Source organism: Oxyura jamaicensis, chromosome 15 (genome assembly GCF_011077185.1).
Source record: "Oxyura jamaicensis isolate SHBP4307 breed ruddy duck chromosome 15, BPBGC_Ojam_1.0, whole genome shotgun sequence".
In the NCBI taxonomy this organism is placed as follows: domain Eukaryota; kingdom Metazoa; phylum Chordata; class Aves; order Anseriformes; family Anatidae; genus Oxyura; species Oxyura jamaicensis.
Genome location: NC_048907.1, coordinates 2421748 through 2446918, shown reverse-complemented (window position 1 = coordinate 2446918; position 25171 = coordinate 2421748). Strand labels below are relative to the sequence as shown.

The following is a 25171-nucleotide window of genomic DNA, read 5'->3' as shown; positions in this document are numbered from 1 at the left end:
CGGCGGCGGAGAGCGAGGGAGCTGCGCTGCATTCTGGGGCGGTGGGGAGGGGGGAGGAGGGAGAGGCCGTGTCCTAGCAACGGCGGGGCGGGAAGGGTTCGCGTTTGGGGGAAGCGTGGCCCACGCCGCGACCCGTAGCGGCAGGCAGCGCTCCCGCCAATTTGAAAGCCTGAGGGGGCTGAGGGGGGCGGCGGTGGCTTGGTGAGGGGACGGGGGGGGACATGGGGACAAGGGAACGGGGAACATGGGGTTGCTGTGGGGCAGGGGTTCTCTGCTGTTGTGTTTTATCCACTTCAGAGTACGAAAATGCCTGTCCTGAGCTGCGTTCTTCAGGCACGCCAGGTTATCAGCTGGGATTCGTGGCTCTTAGCCTTAAGTTTTGCTCCTTATACATTTGTAATTCCTCCCACGATTTTAATTTTCTTCATTCTATTTATTCGTTGCTCTCGAGACTCAAATTTTATTTTTTTTCTACGCACCTTTAGAAGGTTTATTCCAATGCTCTTCCTCTTACAGGCAAAATCACAACAGAATAATACAAATTATGGTCTATATCACGTCTTCTTAAAATCCTGCTTTACAGCATGTTGCTTATATGTTTATCGCAGGTAAAAATGTGGAATGACATTGAAATTCTTGCCAATGATGACACAGTAAGCGAGCAGCTCTCTGTATGCTTAGGGCACGAATGTGGAAGTGCGTTGTACCAAGTGGACGCCTTACTTCAAATAAAGTCTTCAGAAAAGGTAGAGTTCATTAAAACTGCATTTTTCTATTTCTTAATAACTATGACAACTTCTCTGGCGTGTTTTGTAAAGTGTTTCAGTTATTATATGTACCAATCTTCTTCTTTTCAGGTCTTAGATAATCCCCAGCTGTATGCATGCAACTTGAGGGATGGCAGCATTATTGTTGTTGACAGATCAGTGGCTCTTCTTGACAGCACAGGGCAGTCTCTTCAGCTGCACGTTCAGTTTGGTAAGCTCACTACTTTAGAATTCAATTGAAAGTCAAAACTGACTTTTAAAGACAACTATTTTTGTATAATACAGCAAGTATCTTGCCTATCTATCTACCTTGTAAGAGGAGTTATTATAGTGAATAACTAAATAATAACACATGATTCTGTATGTCATTAACAAGCTATTTCCTTAACAATTTGATTAGAATGCTTGTTAACTTGTCACTGCAATGGGATTAATGGATAGTAAAGCCACTCACTCTATGTCCTTTCCTGTACTTTGTTTTATCAAAGTAACTTTAAAGAAATCTGGAACACTGTATTGTCTACTTCCCATGTTTCAGACATGAATGTCTACTAATAAAAAAAATCGTAATAGTTGACATTTTGATATCTTTTTCAGATACTAATGTGGATGTAGTTGGTATGTGTCAAGAAAGACAATTTCTTGTCGTTGGTGAGAGAAGGGGCAATTTACATCTTATTCATATTCCATCAAAACAAACCTTGCTGACTAAGGTATAGTACTTTTTCTGTCCTGATTTTGCTGAAAGCCTAAAATTTCTTTGGATTTCCGTTTCTTTGTTTTGTTTTGTTTTTCTCCAATATATCAAAATATAAATATTCCTGTGTTTTGAGCACATCTTCTAGTTTGAACAAACAAACAAATTAAAAGGCCACTTTTGTTGCCGTAAGTAACAAGTAAGCCAATTATATTTAGGAATGGTATGTATAAGCAATAATGAGTCCTTCATGAAAGGAAAAAGCTTAAAGTTTAAACTGATGTTCAGTATTTCAAATAAAGGTGTTTTGTTGTTATGGTGGGTTTTTTTTTGGTTGTTTTTATTTTTTTCCCAAATAAAACACAATAATATTCTTTATGTTGTTTCCATCTTAGATTTTGGTTGAATCATGTTCAAGTGAAAAGACTTACTTAAATCTCTTTATTGAAAAAGATGAAGCAGATGCAGGTAAGCATTTGATTATTTTTTTTCTTGTCTCTTGTCTCTTGTATTTGTCATTTTGTTCCCATTTAGTATTTCTTGAAGAAAGAAGCTACAAAATAAATCAGATGCAGTTTTAATTTGTATTTCAAACTTTAGAGGCACTTTTAATTCATTGGTCCTTGAAAATATTGAAAAAACAATAACTTCTGGAAAGCTGAAAATTCAATTGCTTTTTCAGAACAATGTTTTTTGTTTGTTTGCTTTTTAACTGATCATTTTGTCTGGAGGGAAATCCAGTTGCCGAATCATCGACAAATCCTGCAATTCAGGTGACCCAGAGCTTCATTCTGGCTGTCCGTTGTCCCAGTCAATATGGTATTTGAATAGAAGCATCCGAACATTAATAGTTATATTTTATTTCTAGTAACATATTTGGAAAAAGCATGTTACGTTATCTGTCCTTTTAGGTTCAAACTGCAGAGTACACTGCTTACATTGTCTTTTATTATATTTTATTATTTCATATGAGAGAATTACTTTCCTATGATATTCAGCTGTCATTACTTATTTTATAACTGGTATAAGAAACACTAAACATCCAGAACTCAGCACCTCTTTCTCTTATCTTGCTTTTGAGATTGTGTTAAACCTATGAAAATGCTCAAGAAAGCAGGATTGTCTCTGCCTCCCTATCAGACTTCATATTTTAGTAGCTTCTGTTCCATAAGCTCCCGGTCCCGTCTTTCATAATGTAGAGCATTTCAATGAAGTTTTGTCATGAAAACAGAATTTACAGTCTGATAGGTGCATAGAAAAATCATGATTTCAAATAAAATTCTTAAGATGCATATATGTTCTTCTTGAAAGTGACAAAATATTTGTTTCAAACTGTTTTGGTCAGATTTTTTTTTTGCCAGTTATTTCAGTTTCCCATCTTTAAGCAAGTAGTCTTCTTACAGTTACTGAATACTTTAGCTCAATATGTGTGTTTTGTTGTTGGATTTTTTTTTAGGTGTTTATCATATATTCATCCTTACAAGGAAGGGTTTTTTTTGCATTATGTGTCTCCCACTTGCTAAAATACAAGAAGGTAAGATATCTATAAACCAATTGGGATTTCAATTTGAGAGGAAGAGCTGTGTTAAATAGCTTTTCCATGCATCTTCCTAAGGGGATTAAGATACTGACTTGGGATTTTCTTAGTAGAGTTGATTGGTTTTTAAAGGGAATCCAATATACAATTAGTTCTATAATAAAATTATTTTTTCACTCTTCCGGAAATTCCTTTTGCTTGTTTATTATTATTCAGTGCTTTTGAGAGAGTACTGAATATTAAGCAAGCAGGGTTTTAAGTTGCAATATCAATTTGAACTGTACTGAAGAATATTGGGAATAACTAATTTCATGCTGTCTACGTAGCTAAACATAGTTCACATTTTCTGGAGTTCCATAATGTGATCAATAGAAATAAAACCTATCAAAGATAGTGGCTGAAAATTATTTTCTTTTTCAGAATAGTCAGGTTAGGATAAAATATCCTATATGAAGTTCAGTGGTGTTTTCTTCAGTTTAAAAAGTATTTAACATTGATTCGGTTTTATCTATGTTTTTTTTAATGTAGCGATTGACAAGATGGATATGATTGTGGCAAAGAAGGTAAGAAATACCTGCTAACATGTAACGTGTGTTAAAGTGCAAAGTTTGTAACACAACTTTGTTCTTTATGTTCCATTGACTACTTACCAGTTCATTATTAACAAATCATAATTGTGGTGATTATTTTGTCTATTCATAGAGAAGCAAGAAGTTCAAAAGTCACCCACTGTTTTCATGTCACTTTTTTCCTCTTTCTCTTTTGTTTGCTTTCCCTTCATCTTCCACCCCAATAGTTGCAAGGAGAGATAAAGACAGCTTTCATTGACACACAAGAATATCACAGCCTTGGCTGTCAGAATTTTGCAATATGTAACTCGGTGAATAAAATCCACTTGATAATTGGGGTAAGTAGTGATGGAATGTTTATAATAATTGTTATGGGATCGATTATGGCATTTATTGATCTGCAACAAAATTTAAGTCTAGCTGGTTTAAAAAGAGCATTATTTTTTTTTTTGCAGTAAGACTTTTTGTCTTTAATTTCCTTCATTGTACATTAAAAGTTTATCAGGTTTGCAGTCTTTTTTTTTTTTTTCTATTATCACTTCAGAACCGGCTCAGGTGTGAGGGATGGGGAGGGGAAATATTTTCACCCTGTCTGTGTGACTTTAGTAAATCAGCGTAATTCCTAGCTCATACAGCGTAGATTTACAGTCTTGCCCTTGGACTTAGAGAGAGAGCCAAAATTGACAAGAGGTTCACATTCAACAAAGGTTTGCCAAAATAACAATTAAGGTTATTACCAAATTTAAAAACAAACAAACAACAGTAAAACAAAAAAGGCATTTTTCTAAACATCTGCATTTACTGACAATAAAGTTAATATTGCAATTTTCAAGACTTTTATAAGTAAAAGGTCAGTTGGAGAAGTAAACTTGTTGATGGACAAATTTCTAACATGTAGCCCCATTTTGCTTTCACTTACTAATAGGGTAAAGGTGATTATGTACTCTCCAAATGGGAGGTAGACACCACCAATAACCAGGTGTCCGTTCGAAGTTTTGCTGATTCAAGTCTGATCAAAGGTAAAAAACATTTTTTTTCTTTTTATAGACATGCATAGAACTCATATTTAACTGCCGAAAATAAGACCTCTTCAGTTACCTTGTGTTTAGTAACGGTATACGCATATAACAACTGGAATACCTCTTGTAAAGGTACAGCCAAAATTTATTTCAAAATTGTTGAGTTTATACGCTTAAATCGTGATTCTGTTTAAACTAAAATGCTAATGGAACTTCTCAGTGAAGCTGTGGAGATAAACATCTGCATGTTTCCAATGCTTGGTTGTACAATGTAAAACATTTTTGCTTCAAACACCTTTTTCAAAAAAAGTAGTAAATTTGTATGAATGTGTTATTTCTTTTAGATGCAGTGAATCTTCAAGTTCTTGACAATCTGCTGTTTGTTTTAGACACAGAGGTACGTGTGACAGTTTGATTTAGTCTTCATTTTACAATGTTCTTGAAGAAGTTTATAAAAATATTCTTTAAAACATGTTTCTATTAAATAAAGATGCTTATCTTTGGTGATCTTGATCGTACTGTTTTTGTTAACCTACTCCTAGTCATTATTTAAGCTTTATTTGCTCAATATAAAGACCAAATGTGAACTCCATATCTGATTTTTTTATTATTATTATTTTTTTTATATACAGAATATCTTAAGCATGTGGGATATTTATTCTCTTACTTTAATTTGGGATTGGTCTTTAATACGTATTGAAGAATTTCTTCTCACTACGGAGTCAGATTCTTCTTCAGTCGTACAGTAAGTAAAGTGTTAAAGCACCAGTTCTGAAAAATCAAAAGTTGTCTACAATTACGGACAAAATTCAGGACAAAATGTTGGCCTTGTCAGTATTGTTAGCTCTGCTTGGCGTTTTCTGCCCTTTTTGGTTGTTGTTTTGTTTATCTATTTTTACTGCCAAGGGCGCTAGGATGTAAAGGAAACGCCCATCTCGAATAAGGTGTAATAAGTTAGATAATATTGCCTGCAAGTCATCTGATGTTTTGTCTGATGTTTCTTTCTTTGCGACGGATAAATAGTAAGATCTCTGTTCCACAGATGTAAAAATCAAAATCTGGAGGTATGTGTATTGGATAAAATCCAAAATGAGTTAATGGCAATTAAGGTCAGAAAGAAGACTCTTGGCTTTTTCCACTGCTTTGTGCCAATTTGAAAAATAAGGACTGGATGCATTTGAACAACTTTAAAACATCATTAGTTGAATGTGTCCTCTACATGCTAAAACACTGTTATTTTGGGGTGAGCTGTATGGTTTTAAAAAGTACCAGTTTCAATAGAAAAGTAAATTTTATAAGACTCGGAAGAAAACTCCCCAGTTTTAAGTAAGAGTGATACAATATACTTTGTTCTCTTTTTCTTCCCCTCTGTCTGTCTTTCTATAGGCAAGGGCTTGCCAATGTTAAACTGATAGCCATGACAACACCCACCAACAAACAGGTAGATTCTCTTTATCTATATTCTGGTCCTCAGTTGTTAAGCACGTGTTCTCAGGAGGCCAAAGACAAAAAAAAATGAGATGTAACTAGCTGTTAGGATATAGTGGGGATTTTTTGCCGTGTCCTACCACGTTGACCAGCGCAAGCTACCCTGCTGGGTTTCTTTTGGTGGTGGTGTTTTTTTGGTAGTGATGTTTGTTTTTTTGTTTGTTTGTCTGTTTTTAGATAGTTTGGGGTTTTGATTGCTTTTTTTTTTAATAGACAGGTAGGGAAAACCAGAAAAAAAAATCTTATTGTCTCATGTACCTTCACAGACTTCTTTAGAATAATATCACTGCTGTATTCAGTATCTCCCTCCATGTACAACCAGGGGTGTTAATTGAAGTAGAAAGCCAGGATGAACATTATACAAGATTTTCAGTAAAGCCTAACTATTTATATATGACAAGATCTAAAACTCCATTGAACCTTCTCAAATTGTAGAGACCTGCTTTTTTCTTGCAGAAATAGTGTCTTTAATTTAACTCCATAAGAATCCAGAAATAATTCTGCAAAATCACTCTGTCACCAGTGTCTCAGAATCATTTATTTCTGACATGTTTGTTTGTCTTCTTTTTTTTATATATATAGATGAGAAGTTTAATGGTTTTTGCATTGCCTGCTATGCAACAGCTCTATTCTTTGGAAATATCTGTTGTGTCTTCACTTGTTCAAAGTGGGATTGGTACAGTATGTTTTATTTTTTTTTGTTGTTGCTTTTCTTTGAAGAAATACAATTGTTTCAATAGGTATAAGTATTAAAGAGCGTATTGTGTTATTCTTGTTTAGATTAGAACCAATTTGTTCTAGAAACTGTGCAGGAACTGTATAAAGAGAGATTAAATGATGTCCCCAAAGGATGGAGAAAAAGATAACACAGCAAACTGAACAGTTTAACTCTATGTCCTGGTCTATTAAAATGTTTAATACTACTGCCAGTTTTGCTTGCTGCTGCTACAGCTAAATACTGTATGAAGTCTTAAATTGTCTTAGCATAGAAAAATGCTCTGGGTTTACTTAGGATTTGCTTAAGTTTAGATGACAGAACTACTTAGTTTCTGTTTAAACTGTTTCCTTGTGAAGAGTTTAACAAAGCAAGAAGGTTGAAAAAGGACAGTGAGAACTTTATGAATTAGGAATGCTATAAAGACTGGTGAGGTGGAGTGGGTATGTGAGAGGATACCAAGTCAGAAGTCTAAGCAGTGCCTCTTAACTCAAATTGTGGAAGTGAATCTAGTAAGCTCTGGATCTGATAAGCAATAAAATAGAAAGCTGATGAAAGGCCCTCAGAAATTTTGGATGGTGGAAACCATCCAGGAATTAACGTGATAAACGTAAAAGAAAAATACTTTTTCTGAGAGAAAAAGCAGTAGGTTGTTTCCAGATTAAAAGATTAAAGCACACCTTATGCATTACAGTTCTGTTTTTTTTGTTTTGTTTTGTTTTTGTTTTTGAGAATTGACTTCTACCACCTAATGATTTCTGTTATTATGTTGCTACAGGATACGATATACTTCTTGGAAGGAATTCATGAAAATCATCAGATGTAAGATAATGTTTTGTATATTACCAGCTCACTGTTGCATAAAAATGCAGATTACTTCTACGTCTAGTTGTTTTGAAGTTGAACTCACATAGTTCCCTCTCATCCTCAGAGCCACGGAAGGCCCAGTTTCTGTTGTTGTGATGAGAAGTTTAACTGAAGCCTTGCCAGAAAACAGGTACTCTTTTCCTCGAAGCTTGTTTTTTCTCATCTGTAGTTTGGCATTTATATTAAATTAGTGTGTTTTACTTTATCCCTCCCCCAGACTAAGTCGCTTACTTCACAAACACAAATTCACTGAGGCTGAGAATTTTGCGATTCAGTTTGGACTTGATGTTGAGGTGAGTTGCTTGTGCTCGATAAATAAATTTGGAAAATTGGTTAGTGTAACTGAACTTATGAGTAAGTTTCTTACCCAACAGTCCATCAGAAAGCACTAATAGATACATTTCTTCATAAGTCTATGGGATGTACCTTGAAGTGCAACGTTTTCTTAAGAAATTGTACATAACAATAATTTATTTTAAAGCCACCATATTTAATGATAAATTAATGATCAAATAGAATTTAAAGCATTTCTATATGGTCAACTTCATTTTTTTTTATATATATATATATATAGGCATTCTTACTAATTTAAGGTATTCTTTACAGGTTTTTGATTTATTTAAAATACTGTTTTTTTTTCTACGGTCTTATAGGCATTCAGAGCTGAAGGTAGAAGGTATAACTTTAAAAGATAGTGTATGAAGTATGTGTTCCCTCTGCTCTTAAAAATTTTTCAAAGCATTTAATGCACATGGACACTGAATCTCAAAACATTGTGGAGGAAAGTGTAGACTTTTCAGCTTAGGACAGAGGACTCTGCTTAAAACTGAAGTGTGTCAGATTTAAAACTGAGGTTTTGTTTTGTTTTGTTTTTAAAACAGCTTGTATACAAAGTGAAAGCAAGTGCTATTTTAGAGAAGCTAGCTTCCGCTTCTATTGGGAGTTATGGGCAAGAAGTCTGGCTGGATCTTGTGAATGAAGCCAAAGAAAATCTGCATAAAATTCAGGTCTCCTTTAATTTGTGTGTGTATATGTATGTGTGTATATATATTATATATAAATATATATATATATATAATATTTTAACCCTGGTCTATTAGCAGAGTAATTATAAAGGAGTTTGGAATTAATTTCAGTTGTTTCCTTATTCAAACAGGATAGCCAATTTGTTGTGGATTACTGCATAAATGCTCCATGGCCACTATATGAAACCACTCAAGAAATGTTAAACTATGCTAAAGTCAGAGTAAGTGTTTTTTGGTTCGTTAACTAAACAAACAGAATCAGAGAGGTGCATCTTATCTGTCTGATCCTGCATCCGTATTGAAATCTAATCAGAGTCTAACATTGTGGAATAAAGACTCCAGCTTACAGAGGAGTTCACGGATGTACTAAGTTTTTCTTAGTGTCTTCATTAAATTCATAGTACTGTTTTTGGCATGTTCTGATTCGACAGAGTTGTCAGCCTAGCTACTTCATGTATTTGTTTCAGATCTTGAAGAAAGATGATAAAACCATTGTTCCACCATCTGATGGGGCTCCAGTATCCGTAACTGAGGTGAGGATGAATTTCTTGGTCTTGCACTATGAAATGGTAAACTATTATGATGTAGAGCTTTATAAACTGTACTACTGTTAAACATTTTAAAAGTCTAAAAAAAATTATATTTTAAAGCATGAAAGAGAACCACAGCATTGACAAACTTCAGGGTTAAGCAATTCCTTCAGTCTTATATTCATTTATGAGTGCTCTAGGAGACAGAGGCTGAAGCTTTCTTAGGTATTTATTTTATTTCTTATTTAGTCCTATTGCATATTGGACAGCAATCACCTACCTTCAAAGAAAATCCATGTAAATTATTTGTGGAATTGAAATTCTGTATTAATGCTTTTTTAAACAAACTTACATATGTTACACATGTAACTAACTGAAATTCTTGAGAAGTCTTTATTTTCTTCCATTCTTCCTCTTTATGGTAGTTATTCTAACCATGTATGGTTACTGTTTAGTAAGGCAAATATTGACCTTAAACCTTTTGTCTTCATTCAGGTATTGAGAGCTCAGGCAAGGCTTACAACTTTCTATGGAGCTTTTGGAGTAGAGAAATTCAGGTTTGCTTTTGTTAATTTACTCTAAATCTTAATAAATATAATTTAAACAGCAGATACTTAACCATTAAGATTTTTTTTCTTAAATTTGGGTTCATTCAACTTTAAATCCTTCCTTCTCTTCCTGAAGTTTCCAGTCCTCCACTGTAGTGAAGGGAGATTGCAGAGAGGCTGGATCAGCCTATATGTTGTAATATGTCATCTGTTGCACTATTTTGTATTCCTTTTTATTACAATGTATGTAGAAGGGGAGTGATTTTATACACGCGTGCTCACATACACAATTTAACACTCTTTTTTTCTCTTAGAACATATAGAATGAGCTAGAAAAGGTTTGAGGTTCTCCACCTCCATATCCTTTAATATTGATACATTAAAAATAACAGATTTTCTTTTCCTCCTCTTGTTTCTAGCGGTATTGCTTGGACAGAATTCCTAAATAATGAAGACATTTTCAGGAATATCCTTTTTCAGCTAGAAGAAGGAAATTTATCTTGTGCACAGTACCTCTGGCTTAGGCATCAGGTAAAATGGCATAAACATGTCTTTGGTATTGACAGGGAATGTTAATTACCTTACGTCTTCCAGCCTTCTTTAACAGAGTCAGACCAATGCTGTTACGAAACAGCTTCTCAAAGAAGCAAATTCAGAATCTCATCTTTTGTCACTATGATTCCATTTTAATCTCACTCGTTAAAAGGCTGAACTTCCTATTGATTTAAGAATAAACTAGTATATATGATGTCAGAATACATATTTCTAGGTCTAAGGAATGACAGTCCTTGATTTATTTTGTGGCAATTATAATCTTCTGTACACCTTCTTGGGAGTGCAGTTATCATAGATTTTTTCAGGTGACACTTGCTGGCTAGCAAATCACATAGACTCTTTACTCTGGATGACACGTTCAAAATAATGGCTACACACAGTTTTATAAATTAGTGCAGAACTTTCAGGTACGTGTTGTTTTTTTAATAAGACAAAACTATAGGCCATGTCTATATTAAGTACAAGACATGATCCTTACACCATGATTTGAAGAAAATAAAAAGGAAGAAAAAAATAAAGTTTCAGTTGTGTCTTAAGATGAAATACTAGTCTGTTTGAACAGAGCTATTTTTTTAATCCTATCTATGATAGGATTTTTCTGAGATGTTTCTTTTTATATTTGTGAATTCTATTGCTTCTTTCTATTAGAGGAGTGATTTTACAAATTATTTGATTAACATATACTCCATGAATCTATAATTGTTCTGTTTTAAAATTTTAGGCAGATTTTGAAAGCAGCTTTGATGAGAAAATGCTGGAGAATTTACTTAATGCCATCCACATCACTGTTCCTTTGGATGAACTATGTTTGTGGCTTAAAAATATTGTGATTCCTTTCTTGAGAAGAGTTGTGCCGAAGGAACAGGTAAAACTCATTTAATAAATGTGAAATGATATCTTCTCAAACTACTTACATAGTCAGACCTACAGAAGTTTTATTTTTGAATGTCAGAACCTTGTTCTCTTCTCTTTCTTTACCCTGCAGTTAAAAAATAAATAAATTTTTAAAAGAAATTTATAATAGCAAATTTTTCTGTGGTAGATAGTATAATTCTACCTGTAACTATGTTTCTTGCAGAAAATATTAGCAAAATGGCTGGAACAAGGCGCTCGAAACCTTGAATTAACTGATAAGGTAGGTTACACTGCAGAAACTTCACGTGTCTTGTATTTCTATGCGTCTAATACCGTTTGCTAATATCAACTTTTTGGACAGGCAAATTGGCCAGAAAATGGACTCCAAATGGCAGAGGTTTTTTTTACAAGTAAGAATCGAGGTGAAATGGGACTGACAACTTTTGGCCAGTGGACTCCTTTGGTAAGAAATGTGGATTAAGGATTTGCTATTGAGAAACCTCAGAACACGTTCTCCGCAAGAGTTGGAACAGATCAGAATTAGGTCACTATTGCTTTTGGTGAAGAATGAATGACTTCCATGGAAGGAAGGAACTGAGTTCCAATCACCTTTGGATTAAAGAAGGGTGGGGGGACGTCAGCACAACATTTACACCCTTTAACAGATGCATTAATAGTTTAAATACAAATAATATTCTTGAATGTTCTGTAATGTGCTACAAAACACTTAAATTTCTGTAAAGATACTTAGGAACCTCAGTTAGAAACATGTCTCGTTTCTGTCAGAATTTTTGGAAATTGATCACAATTAACTATGCATTCTGGCCTGGAAAAAACATCAACATCAGCTAGCTCTAAGGTTATGAATACTGCATTTTTGTGTAAACAGATTTGAATTCTGTATGTTGTATATCCTAGGGATACTAGCATCTGTAACGGCGGTACAATGAACATGGAGAAAATAAAGCTTTAAGCTAACCAACTGTGCATTTTAAAAATTGAAAACATTAACATACTGTATTATTTAGATCTGTCTTAAATTTGTGAATCTTAGATTTGAAGCACATAATGCAAGTAGGAAAGTTTACTCTGCTAAGTCTCACTTGTACTCTATTTTTTTCATTGTATGCCATATGAAGGTTCAGCATGTAGATCCATAAAATCTCCAAGATTATAAGGCATCAAAAATTGGAAATTGCAGCAAGTTTTCTAATATTTCAATTTCTAAACAATGTTTCAGAGATGTGGTGACTGTGAAGAGGTACATAGGTTAAAGAAGCTGGTAAATGATTTACAAGAACTGATAAATCTGTACAGAAAATACAACTGCAGGCTGGCACTCTGTGATTTTGAAAAGGTAATTCTGCAGATGCTTCAAGAAGTGCTTTTGAGTACTGGGTTGTTCTGAGGAGAAAAATCCTATAAATGACATTTTGAAGTTAGACAAGAGGAACACTGAAATTTTGGTTGGATTAGTTAAACTTGTGTTCATAAGCTGCTAAGGCTGTTTGATATGTTGTGTTTGTTTAAAATTTTTGTTTCAACAGTGGGTATAAATATATAATGTGACAAGACACCATGAAAAGGTATGGCTTAAACACAATGATTGGCAGTTCAGTACAGGTCATATATACGGAGTTGTGAAGCAAGCATTAGCAACCAAGAAATTAAAAAGTACAACTGAACCACAAATTTGTAAAAGAAATATATTGGGTGTTTGCTTTTATCTGAGCTAAATGGAGACGCTAGGTCCTGAAATCATTCAATTGATTTAAATGGGCATTGGATATTTAATTAGTCATTAGTGATATGAAAGATCATATACTGATGTGTAATGTTCTAATATGGCATTTTTCTACTTGCTGCCTAGGAAAATGCAACCACTATTGTGTTTCGCATGTTTGATAAAATCTTGGCACCAGAACTTGTCCCATCCATTTTGGATAAGTTTATAAAACCCTACCTCTGTGAACACAATCTACAAAAGGATGAACTTCTTTTACAGTATATAAAGGTACCTGTATTTTCTTCCTTTTGAAGAAAGCTATTTGAAAATGATAAGCAGAAAACAAATCTGGTAGCTGTTTTTAATTATTTACACCTGATTTTTAGAATCACTTTTCAAATCAGCTTCCTGTCAACAAACTTAGTGAAAGTTACTCTTTCAGTAATAAGGCATTAACAGATACACGGGAAGATAGCCAAATCTGTCCCTTAATGTCCAAAAATGTTTTAATTGTTGTTTATATTCAAAAATATTCCTGTTTTTATGAATTCAAATATCCTAATTTTTTTATCAAAATATACAGGATTTGCTTGAACGTTGTCGTACACGGTCTACTTCAGTATTTGAAACCGCATGGGAGGCAAAGGCAATAGCTGTCATTGGCTGTATCTCCGATACAGATGTAAGTATCTTTAACAAAATAGGCATCAAGGGGCTCTAATACATCAATTCAGAATGGAAGACATAATTTTTACATAAGTACATGAGTACATTGTTACATCAGTGGTACGAAGAGAAAATACGATGCTTTTTATTCTGTTAGTAATCTGCCATGTGATATTCTTTACTTGAGAATGTAATTGTAGTTTTGATGTCATCACGCAGAAAGCTCACCAACTTTGCTATGTCTGAAGCTGAAGCCCTACAGTGTCACAAATTGCTATAACCATTTTCTAATCTAATTTAACACGTCTTATTATGATAATGAATGCCCTTTATGCAAGTGGAAAATCAGTTAGGAAATAAAATGCTTGCCTGAAGGAATCACGGGTGAACAATACTTCAAGAGATTATCTTGTAACTCATTTTGAAAACTAAGCTCTTTATGTTCTTTTTATAGCTGAAATTTGATGCAGTTCTGCAGATAATGCATGGTGCTATGGTACCATGGAGTGGAGCAGTGGAGCAGCTGGTAAAACAGCATTTGGAAATGGATCATGTCAAGTAAGGCAACATCCTATATTCTGTGCCTCAGTTTTGTGTGCACATTTCAACTAGATTAAAAAATAAATAATTAAGTGTGTCTCATGTATTAAGGTTATCAAATAATATAGCTGTAGGTAGCAGACACATTAATAGGAGTCTCATTTGTCCACAGAGTAAAGTTATTGCAGGAAAGTTACCGACTGATGGAGATGAAGAAGCTTTTGCGAGCTTATGGAATAAGAGATACTAATCTTTTAAAGGACAAGCAGATGATAATGGTAAATGATCATCACTTCTCTTATTTCTATTAAAGAAAAAAAAATCCCTGCACTTACCTGCATGTGTTTTCATCAGGTATTAGAAGCCAGATTTTGCAGAAGAGCTTGCAATGGACAGCTCCCACTTGTTATCAATATCCACTTTTATTACTGTGTTCAGACTTTGTAACTTCCTTGCACTTCGTTTTTCTTAATGAGGATCTGGATCTAAACTGATCAAAAAAATCTTAAATCCAGCCTCATGTTTATTTTCAAGAATTCCGTGTGATTTTTGGTTTGATTTAATCAAGTTTTATCAACAGATAGAACTCTTAAACTTCTAGATAACTTGTTTGGTATGAGCTGTACAATTACAGTGCAGAAGTAATTACAATGCAGTGTATAAGAGATTTCCCTTGCTATAGTATAAATCAACAAATTAAATTCTGTATCTCTTTTCTTCTCATAGAGGCTGGTGAAATACATTCTTAAACAAGATACTACTACTTCTTTGGAGGATGCTTTGAAAATAGTAGCAGCATATATGTTGCCCACCATGGAAGTCTACATTCTGAGGATTATAGACCTGATTGACAAAGAAAGGGTACTAAAATACTTTATATCAGTGGATCTCAATATTTAAAGACTATGCAGCCGATTTTCAAAACAGTAGCAACAGTTGCATTGCTTGCTGATACCTTATACACAGTTTACATATTGGTATTTTATTACATTTCTTTTAATTGTACCTATAGCTGCCTGTACTTAACACTAAAAATGCAACCATTCTGCAGTTTTAAGTGAGTTTAGCATCATGAGCCATCCCTTATTTGTTTGAAAAAAAAAAAAAAACTGCAGAGAGAGAGACAAAAATAATGCCCCATATAGAGAAGACAGGCTTGGAATTGGACTGCATTTTAATTAGCCTGTTATAGCAAGTAAACACGTACATTTTACTGAGAGACTTGAAATTTTACTAAAAAACTACTCAGGGTGTTTAAGTAAATCATGTCATAGTAAAAGCATTTTATTTGAAGTTTGTCAGCAGAACGTTAGCCAAAGTAAAGAAGTATATATAACAGCTTTTCCATAAGCAAATGATTTTCTGTTTTGATTATTTCTCTTACTTTTTTTCTTTCTTTTTTTTTCCAGGGAGAGGAATCTCTGACTTTGTTAAAATCTCTGACCCCTGCTGAAGCTGAGAAAGTTGCAGAGAGATTGACTGTGTGGGGAACACTGGTATTACAGAATAAAGCAGATAATTCTGAAGAGGTACTACATCATTTCACACTGTAAAATGTATGCGTTAATTATTCTAAATATCACTCTTACCCCGGTGCTTAAAAAAAAGGTAGGAGATGAAAATGTAAAAACTGTCTTCCAGTAAAGAGGGATCATGAACTGGTTCTGCTTTGAGCAGGAGGTCAGCCTAGGTAACCTGTTGAAGTGTCTTCCAACTTGAATTTATTCTGATTCTGGATGCTATACAATTATGTTCTGTTTAAAGACATATCCACAAAGTGGCTTGGCTAACTGAATTCAGTTAATCACTTATAAATAGTGCTGCATTTCTATCCCTCTAATCCTCTGTGTCTTGCAGTTCTTTATTTGATTGCTTGAAAAATACCTATTTAAAAATTGTAGATTGTAAATTGGCTTACTGGCCAAGCAAAGTGTTAACCTCTCCCTTCCTTGCAGCACAAAAAACAAATGTTTATGACAAAAACACTCGTGGAAATCCTTAAATTCCTGTTCAGCATTCAAAAAGGTAAGCCATAACTTTAAAATCTTATGTTTTGTTTGTAAAAAGCAATCAGGAAGTAATGTTTTTTCTTCTCCAACAGACAATCCTCTGAAGAAAGATGAATGTGAAGCAAACCTAAAAATGTTTGAAACACTTGCTACCCTACAGGTAGGTATCTTTGTAGTTTCAAACTACTTTTGATTTACTGTATTTGTTTTACCTGTTCTTCTAATATGGATAATACTGAAAAATATTTGTATTCACAATTTATGTGCAAAGGTTGTTTTATTCAAAAAGATTCTGTAGCTTCAATAGACTTCTGAGAGATTCTGTAGCCAAATTAAATAGTGCCTGGGAAAGTTCCCAAGTACTGGAACTCAGCTGGTCTCTTAAATTGTTAGCACAGTCTCTGGCATGCTGACTGGTACTGTCTGAGACCATAGGCAGGCTGAGGTTGGAGTTGGAGATAACATTGTAAAAGGAGATTGAAGGCTATGCTTTAAATCCAGGTTGTCTGATGTAAGATTCTTTTCTTTTAATCTCTCCCTCCCCCTTTCTTTCATATTATTACATTAAAAGGTGAAGCAGTATCTAGTTAATTGATAAAACACTCTTCATATTACTTTACGTTTTCTAACCTTAATCTTAAATTATTAGAAATGTTGTGGCTAAAATTACTTAGGCAAGTACATGTCTGTGGCTCTGGCAAGGAACAATAGAAACTCATAGTGTCTGTTTAAAGCAAAAGATTAGATAATCTCCCCAAAGTCTTAATTGTTAACACTTCAAAGTTTTCATTATAGAGTACTGTAATATTTTATTAAGGTTTTGTTATGGTTTGTAACCTTAATTTCTTAATACAGTATTTGAGCAAGAAATATGCTTCAGGGTTTTTTGTTTATCCATTTTCTAGCAAAATTCTCTAATTTATTGCATAAATCAGTAACTGGTAGAAACTAAATAATAATAAAGTCATCTTCTTGCAGAAAATACTCCTCTGAGAATTAAGCAAGAAATAAAAATGTTTTAACAAGAAAAATTCTAAAAAGTTACATGAATGCAAGTATATCATCTTATTTTTTGTTGCAGGAAGACTTTGATATCTTTCTTTCAGTTGAAGATTTTAGGAATCCTACACTGATGTCTAGGCTTCTTGAGACGCACATCACAGCTTATGAAACTGTCAGATCTCTGTCAAAGTCTAGAAAAGAACAGACAATGAATTGTAATTCAGAAGATGGTAAAATAAAGAATCGTTCTACTGAGTCAAGGCTGTACAAACTGGCTTTGCTCCTGCAAAGGTCAGAGCAAGAACTGGGAGAAAAACTGGTCTTGAGAGCATTAGATGCTGGAAAAGTTGAAGACGCTGTAAAAATATGCAGGTAAAATTGCAGGGATTTTCAAGGGGTAAACTCCTTTAATGGATATTTGTGTAGTATTTCTGATATTTTGTAAAAACAAGTAGATGTGTAGAGTAAAGGCAAGGGATTTGTTTGTTGTGTTCTAAAAATGAGCATTTAAGCAATGTGCTTATATTGCTGGTATGTAATAGGAATGTATACTTAGTGTCTCGATACAGTCGTTGTCTTTTGCCATAACACGATTGCTAAGTAAAAGATTCCCTACAGTTTTTTGGTGAGATATAAGTAAGGCACAATATTAAATAGCCATTAGGAGAACTTCTCAGCTTACACAGATAGAAGAAAATCGTTGTACACTGACCATATGGACCACTTCATGGCTTCTAACTGGTCTCTTCGTCATGCTTAGATTGTCAGATAATTTAAACTTACTTTTGTCTTCCCCCAAAGAGGTCAGATGAAAATCTTAAAAATATTACTTATTATTAACATGCTCTGTATATCTCCGGATATATCTCTAAGGTAAGCTCCGTTGTGTTTTTTTCACTTCAGTCACAGAAGCTTAATTGCAGTGAGTCACGTAGGTGAAATAAGTAAAAGAGAATTAAAGAATTAGAACAGAATGTCACCTTAAGTAAAAGCCCTAGGGACTATTGGACTTTTTATTATTATTTATTTTTAACATCCATTTTTTAACAGGGACTTCTATGAAAATCACTATAATGAAGAAACAGGGAAGCTGCTGTTTTCAGCATGTCAGAGGCTTTGTCACATGTTGGGAGCTGATGTTCCAATGATCACTCCTAAAGATATAAATCTTCCTGCAGTGATCTACGAAATGGCTTGTCAAGCAGCTACAATATGTAGTCCAGGTAATTGCTGTAATTAATGAACACTATTTATTTGTGTTCGTATTGGAGAAGTGACCAACAGCAAAATTCTATATAAATCATCTGTTCAAATAGGTGCTGCAAAATACTGTTTGCTTTTCACAGGGCATGTGAACCTTCCATTCATAGTACAATCTTAATATTTTTACAGATTTGCTACTAGATTCTCTGGAACTATGTAAATATACTTTGGCTGCCAAGGAAATTTACAGACAATGCCAAATAGAAAACTATGGATTTACAGCAAAGGTAATTTCTTCTAATTTAAATATATTTTTGAGTATATGTAATGTCCCGATTAACTGAATAGAGTTCTTGTACATATATTTTTTTCCTAGTCCTTCAGCAATATTTAATCAGTTTGTTCAAAAAGAAACAAAGGCAAAACAAAAAAAAGCCTACAACTCTACACATTAGGGTTTCCCTGAATATGCATGTGCTTCAGTGTAAGGAGTAGATGATTTGAGTATTGAAAGCAGTGCAGCAGGGGCAAAAGTAATTCCCCACTTATGTATTAATAAATCCTAGTAGTGTGACTGAAAATAGTAGGGCTTTTACTGAGTAACTGCTGCCAAGACTGCCAGAGAGCATAGAAAGCTGACTATTAAAAAAAAAAAAGCTTTCTTTTTTTTTTAAAAAAAAAAAAAATAATAATGACAAGGAGGGGGTGATTATTTATGTTACTTTATTTTATTTTTCTAAAATGCATGCTTTATGTGAAAGCGCTCCCAGCTATCTTGTAAAACTTAAGATGGATCAAGTTCTTGAATGGCATCTTTGTTTTTTGTTCAGGTCGAGTAATGCTTTGAGCCACTTGAAATGAATGGGCTCTTACAGTTTGAGTGGAATAGATCAAAATGACTAGGCAAGCATATTTATGCACTGAGTGTTATTTTTCAAAAAAAATGGTCCATTTGAAAAATGTTTGCTAAGAATGTTTATGAAAGCCTCCATTAAATTAATTAAGGATGAGTTTGGGCTGTGCAACTAAATATATGCCACATGAAAGAGAAATGTGGGTGCTGCAGAAGTAGGAAATGTATTTAATGCTAGCGGACAACTAACAAAAAGTAGGGCAATAGAATCCATTTTCAAATATAAGATCATTTACTCTTCCCGTCTTTATAAGCTGAATTTTTTTGAAACATTTAGTTTGTTAGTGGGCGTGTTCATTAGCTGTTCTTTTTATTGTGTGTAATTTTGACAATGTTTGTATTTAGACAACACCTTTTGGAGGAGATAAAGATCCTTATGAAGAGTGGACTTACGATGACTTCTTTAATGAAGATGGAATAGTTCTTGATCCACAGATAGCTCTTCCAGTTGCATATGAAACTATTTCTTCTCTTCTGCCTGTTTCTGGTAAACTTGCATTCCTGAACACTGAGGCAACATACAAGCTGTAGTTCATAGTGATTTTTATCTAGGACAATTTGACACCTGAGCTTGTATAGAAATTAACACCTCAGAAATCTCAGCTAGACAAGCTCCTGGAAGAAATACACACAAACCAGTAACTGAAAACTATCGGTATATATTCCTTTCTGAATTTGAAAAAATATTCCCTTCTATAAAATAACTTCTGATGAAGCACAGAAAACAATAAAAATAAAAAATGCAGCCCTGGCTCTTAGCATACACATCTTCTGTTCTTACCCAATTTGTATTTCATGTATTTTATGTACTTGAAGTGCAGTATTTTTAAGGTACTTCGAGGCTTTACAGTGTTGCTGAGATCTTAGTACATTGCAAATTTGTATTTGTCTGTCTTCCAGAGAACAAGCTCTATCCTTTGGACTCTACCAGCCTGGCAAACTGCTCATTTATTAAAGGTATCATGGTGGCAGATCCACCAATTCAAACGTATAAATCAGACAACCAAAAAATGCCTTTCTGAATAAATGACAAACTTCTGTTATTTGAACTAAAATGGGAGTCTATATTAAGTAAAAAAAAAAAAATCTCTGAAAATTTAAAGTTTCAAAGGAGGCTAAGGTTTATGCTGTGGCATATTAATTTTGATATTCTAAAAATAATATGCATATTTCAAATATTCATTTTCTGAGATTATTTTTGTTTCTGAAATCTATCATAGGACAGAACCTTTTGCTGCCAGCTCGAACTCCCATCTGTGCAGTGCTACAAAACCTCATGGAGTGCAGTCAGTGTGAGTTAGCTTTGCGGCTAATAGTCTGTTCGTTTGGATCCTGTCTTCAACACGGTATATCAAACAACATGAATCTGGCGCTGAGTGAGCAGGTATGACAAGGGCTATGCTGAATTTTTCTGAGAGTAAATCTTACAAGTATGCCAACTATAAACAAGTTTAGTTTTATAAGTATTCGATAGGTTAGGGAGAGGCTATTGCCATGACCTTGTAAAAAATATTACTACCACCTGATTAAATGTTCAGTTGTTTTGTGAAAGGAGCTGGCAGTTTCTTCCCTATTTCTTATGGTCTCTACTTCTCTTTACAAAGTAGATTCAAAACTACACTTCTAGCGCCTGCAGGGAGGCCAGGAGTAAAATGAAGGTTAAGAATGGTTTCTTATACCCTTTCACATTGTGTTGTCATTGGTTAGACTGGGAAAAGTTGCAAGTAGAATATTGGAGTTGTGCTCCTCAGTTCAAAAGCACTGGGAAAATGAATTTCTTTTTCTAACTGGAAGAGATCTTTTTAAGACCTTAATTAAATCTGAAAATACAATTACTGCAGTACCTCTTAATATGCTATAAATGGTAAGAAGTTGAAGACTTGGAATTTATTTTTAAGTGTGTGCTGATTGTCTCTTTTTATATTAGCTGCATGATGCCAGTATGCTAGCTGAAACCAAAAGCTTTCTTATTGCAATGAAACAGAAGTCTACTTCAGCAATTATGACCACTATCCTGACCTTACTACACAAGGTAAGAATGGTCTGAAAGGGGTAAGAAAGGGCCCCTTTCTTCTGCCCTATCAAAGAAGGGACTACCCTTCATATTACAGAAGCTCATTCTGAAATTGTCATGTCAAAAAATGCATGTGTTGGGGAAAAATCATGCACCCTGGAAAACCATGATGAAGATGAGGGGAAGCACTGACAGTACTGAAGTGCTGGGAGGGGACTGGGTGCCAAAGCTTCATGTTTCAGTTGGGCAGGGATGACCTGGATGACATAAGAGGGTTGGCCCCTACAGTCCCACCTTTCTGGGACTGTATTAAAAAAATAATAATAAATTCTTATACAAACAGACCTATTTAATCAAATTTCTAAAGTTTTTAACTTTTTTTTTTTCCAAAACACAGGTGTTCAACTGTCGTCTCATAGATCAGAACCTGGCACTGGGATATTGCACAATTTTGCCCAAGGAAGATATGTTCAATAAACTATGGGATGTCATAAACAACACGTGGCAAAATTACAAGAAAGTTCTGGTAAATTCACAAACCAATATATTTCTTTAGCATATACAGAATGTTTAAGAATTTCTTCAAGATGTCAGCAATATCCTAAAGAAATGCAATGCTGTTATTAAGGGCATGGCTGTCTGAAAAAGTTCCTTGCTCCAGGGAACCATTAAGAGATACATTACTGCTGTTTGCCACAGAATAAGATTGTTAGTAAGCATGATGCACATCCAAGCATTTGCTTACCTCCTTATGACTTCTTTCAAGGCTTGAAATTGTTTTTTGATGTTATTTTTTGTTTGTTTGTTAGCTTTTTCAGGTCCCACCGTAACTTACACCCACGGTATTTTGGAGAAATTGTTCTCTCATAGCAATTTTCACAAAAAGAATGAATAAATAAATACTCCTATTAAAACATAAAGGAAGCTGGGAGGTAAAGCATAACAAAGAAATAGGGGAGGGAAAGTAACATAAATATGGAGAAGAGATGATGCCTAAAAACACCTTTTGTATTAATTGCATTTACATCAGTGCAATACTGTTAAACTATTTTTGAGAGAGAAACTGAATTTTAAAGTAGTTTTGAACTGCTAACTGAGCAGGTGAGAGAATCCTGATAATATGTTCTGTGAAGGTTGTTTCCATCTTACACAGTTGTGCAATCATCTGTGAAATTGTTTTAAGCTCTTCCAGAGATTTAAACCTTACGGTTTTCAGTTTTCAGATTATTTACTATACTTTTATTCACTTCCTTTCTCACTTTTAAGGCAGTTGCTTTGGTTGGAGTACAGCTTGCTACCCAATGTGGTGAAGCAGAAGAAAAAAGAAAATTCCAAGAATTGGTTACTGATGCAGAATGGGGTATCCAGCTCAGCAAATTTGGCGTGAGTTTGATTTTTATCTGTTATTTATTTATTTTAGGTTTTCATTAACTGATTAGATGTCAGTACATTCAGAGGATGTAATGCTTGTTGATTTAAAATAATTTTCCATTCAAAAGTAAGGAAAGTTGGGTTTTGTTTTTGTTTTCTGTTCTTAACATCTCATTCTGCCTACTTACTTAAATAAAGCTCAGAAAATGAGAAGGTAATAATTGAGAGTGCTATAAAAGAACTCTGACTGCTTAAGCATTATTTGGCACAGGGAATAGTCAGCAAATGTACTGCTTTTTCCTGTTCTAAAAATCTCTGGATTTAAACTAAAGAGAAAGGTTAACTATGTAAGGAATTAGTCTTGATATTGTCTGAAAGACTTCTTTGGGAAGAACATAAAATATTTCTTTATTTGTAGATTTCTTTTGAGACTGTGTTTAGACAACCCCCGATAAGAAAGAAGGAACTCATAAGAACATTGGTACAAAATCCAAAAGTAAACACGGATCTCATATTGAATTACTGCAGGTAATAACTGAAGCAAATCAATTGTGTCTAATTGCTGCTGTAATGATAACCATGCCTATGGGAATCTATTTTTATTTAAATAGATAATAATTTATGTAATATACAAATTGTTCTTTAAAAAATAGTATGCATCGGAATACATGCTGGTATTTGGTGAAGTCTTTCATAGGGAAATCAGCAGCTTGATGACATCACAGGTCACAAAGATAATAATATTTTGTCTTCTTCTAGTACTTTCATGCTGGACAGTGATGCCGCACTGCAGCTTTGCATTGAAACACTTCTTCTCCAGAATGCTAATACAAATCATGTTGAAGATGACTCGGCAGAATACAGTGAGAAGCAACCTCATTCCACATTACTGGCTAGAGCACTAGAAATAATTCCTCTACTGAAAAGCACAAAAGAGCTGGTCACTAGCCTCAGTGGAATATTGTTCAAGGTAAAAAATAAAATAAAATAATAAAAAAAATCCCTGAAGTATGCATTGAGTCTAATGCTGCACAACACTTGAGTGGCAGATTAATAATTCCATAGAAATTTCAAAAGACTTCAAAGATTTCAATATTTTTCCAGTTGTGCTATAGAATGTAAATTTTCAGCTTTCTACTTTTCTAGAAAAAATAGAATAATAAGTCTAATTTTCTTTTAAAATAGAGTTTTTCTTCACAACTTTTCTTAAAAAAACAATGGAAAGTAATCAAACAAAAAAGCCACTTCTAAAAATTAACCATGCTGGAACTAATTAAAATTGCTACATTAGAAATAGATAGAGGTAAAAACCAATGTATATCTGGGTAGTTTTTCTTCTTTTTTCTTTTTAATCACTTAACGCCTGGTCTTTCTGCAATGCCCTGACAATTTATTTTTTTTTTATAATTATGAAGTAGAAAACTCTTGTTTTAGAGCTATGTGTTGTGATGCTTATACTCTTTCTCCAATGTTATGTCAATATAGTTGGTATTAAAACTGAAAAAAGTTAACTCAGTTTTATGTTTTATAAGACAAATCACTATAAAATTGGTCATTATTTTGAACAGCTTGATCCTTATGACTATGAAACTATTGAAATTGTCCTGAAAGTAATGCAAAACGCTGATGAGAAGAACACCAATATCCAGATAAATCAGGTGTGTCCATACCTTGTTAATGGCTTCTGTATTGTTATTTTTTGCTTTTTAGTGCAGTTATTCAAGAGTGTTGAAGTTAATTGAATAACTATCTACAACAACTGCTCTCATTCAGAAAATAATATTCAAGAACTAGTGATCTTTAGCTGTTTCTCAGCAATGGTTTGTAAGAGGGATAAAACTCTGCAGATATATATAGCAAATCTGCCAAAAAAAAATAGTCTTTTGGCAGGGGGAGGGAGGGCAAGACAGAGTAGTCCTATGGCTTTTTTTTTCCTTGCTCTTTCTTTTTTTCTTTCTTTCTTTTTTCTTTTTCTTTCTTTTTTTTTTTTTTAATTATTTTTTCCCCCAGGCTTTAAGCCTTCTCAAACATCTGGAGTCTTATAAGAGAATTTCCCCACCTGTGGACCTGGAACACCAATACGTTGCAGAGCATGTGATTCCCTTATCTCCAGCTGCTGAAACCAGACTGCCTTTTCATTTGATATTCTTCAGAACTGCGCAGTGTTTCTGGAACATTATATGTATGTTCAGTATTTTTTCTGGCTATATAAATGTATGATTCCCTTTCTCTGCTATCTATGAACTTTAAAATTCTACAGTATATATTTTATATTATCTATTTATATTTTTTATATATTATAAATGTATAATATTTATATTATCTTATTAATACAGTTATATTCCCAAGTGCTTCTGAAAGCACTTGTGGTCCCACATTTCTTTCTAGTGAGGTACCTGGCTTTCAGTGGAGCCAAGACAATAAATACAATGCAGAATTCAATCCTCGGATGATTTTTTTTTAGGGCCTCTCCAAGACCAAAGTAACCCACATATCTGACAAGCCAAGCCAATTTATAATCTTATAAATTTAAGAATATAAACTTTTGCTCCTAG

The 25171-nt window shown here is 34.0% G+C and overlaps 1 protein-coding gene across 2 annotated transcripts in view; it reads left to right on the top strand.

Annotated features, from left to right (window-relative positions):
* Positions 1 to 25171, top strand: part of KNTC1 (kinetochore associated 1) — a 36801-nt gene that overhangs the window by 60 nt on the left and 11570 nt on the right. The window contains exons 1-46 of one of the 2 annotated variants that reach the window (XM_035340470.1): positions 91 to 201; positions 609 to 746; positions 858 to 978; positions 1365 to 1480; positions 1860 to 1932; positions 2921 to 2998; positions 3530 to 3564; positions 3798 to 3908; positions 4496 to 4589; positions 4934 to 4986; positions 5222 to 5334; positions 5976 to 6030; positions 6660 to 6758; positions 7571 to 7614; positions 7724 to 7789; positions 7877 to 7952; positions 8541 to 8666; positions 8816 to 8905; positions 9152 to 9217; positions 9710 to 9771; positions 10182 to 10293; positions 11039 to 11182; positions 11396 to 11452; positions 11534 to 11635; positions 12413 to 12529; positions 13043 to 13186; positions 13482 to 13580; positions 14019 to 14122; positions 14277 to 14382; positions 14831 to 14965; positions 15514 to 15633; positions 16060 to 16129; positions 16206 to 16273; positions 17195 to 17487; positions 18166 to 18338; positions 18508 to 18605; positions 19577 to 19718; positions 20132 to 20188; positions 20452 to 20615; positions 21159 to 21263; positions 21643 to 21771; positions 22512 to 22628; positions 23035 to 23144; positions 23376 to 23586; positions 24185 to 24274; positions 24627 to 24798. In XM_035340470.1, coding sequence (XP_035196361.1) covers positions 615 to 746; positions 858 to 978; positions 1365 to 1480; positions 1860 to 1932; positions 2921 to 2998; positions 3530 to 3564; positions 3798 to 3908; positions 4496 to 4589; positions 4934 to 4986; positions 5222 to 5334; positions 5976 to 6030; positions 6660 to 6758; positions 7571 to 7614; positions 7724 to 7789; positions 7877 to 7952; positions 8541 to 8666; positions 8816 to 8905; positions 9152 to 9217; positions 9710 to 9771; positions 10182 to 10293; positions 11039 to 11182; positions 11396 to 11452; positions 11534 to 11635; positions 12413 to 12529; positions 13043 to 13186; positions 13482 to 13580; positions 14019 to 14122; positions 14277 to 14382; positions 14831 to 14965; positions 15514 to 15633; positions 16060 to 16129; positions 16206 to 16273; positions 17195 to 17487; positions 18166 to 18338; positions 18508 to 18605; positions 19577 to 19718; positions 20132 to 20188; positions 20452 to 20615; positions 21159 to 21263; positions 21643 to 21771; positions 22512 to 22628; positions 23035 to 23144; positions 23376 to 23586; positions 24185 to 24274; positions 24627 to 24798 — 4849 coding nt within the window. In that variant the 5' untranslated portion in view covers positions 91 to 201; positions 609 to 614. Of the gene's footprint in view, positions 1 to 90; positions 202 to 608; positions 747 to 857; positions 979 to 1364; positions 1481 to 1859; positions 1933 to 2920; positions 2999 to 3529; positions 3565 to 3797; positions 3909 to 4495; positions 4590 to 4933; positions 4987 to 5221; positions 5335 to 5975; positions 6031 to 6659; positions 6759 to 7570; positions 7615 to 7723; positions 7790 to 7876; positions 7953 to 8540; positions 8667 to 8815; positions 8906 to 9151; positions 9218 to 9709; positions 9772 to 10181; positions 10294 to 11038; positions 11183 to 11395; positions 11453 to 11533; positions 11636 to 12412; positions 12530 to 13042; positions 13187 to 13481; positions 13581 to 14018; positions 14123 to 14276; positions 14383 to 14830; positions 14966 to 15513; positions 15634 to 16059; positions 16130 to 16205; positions 16274 to 17194; positions 17488 to 18165; positions 18339 to 18507; positions 18606 to 19576; positions 19719 to 20131; positions 20189 to 20451; positions 20616 to 21158; positions 21264 to 21642; positions 21772 to 22511; positions 22629 to 23034; positions 23145 to 23375; positions 23587 to 24184; positions 24275 to 24626; positions 24799 to 25171 lie in introns of those variants that run through there. The other variant, XM_035340471.1, reaches the window with a different exon arrangement.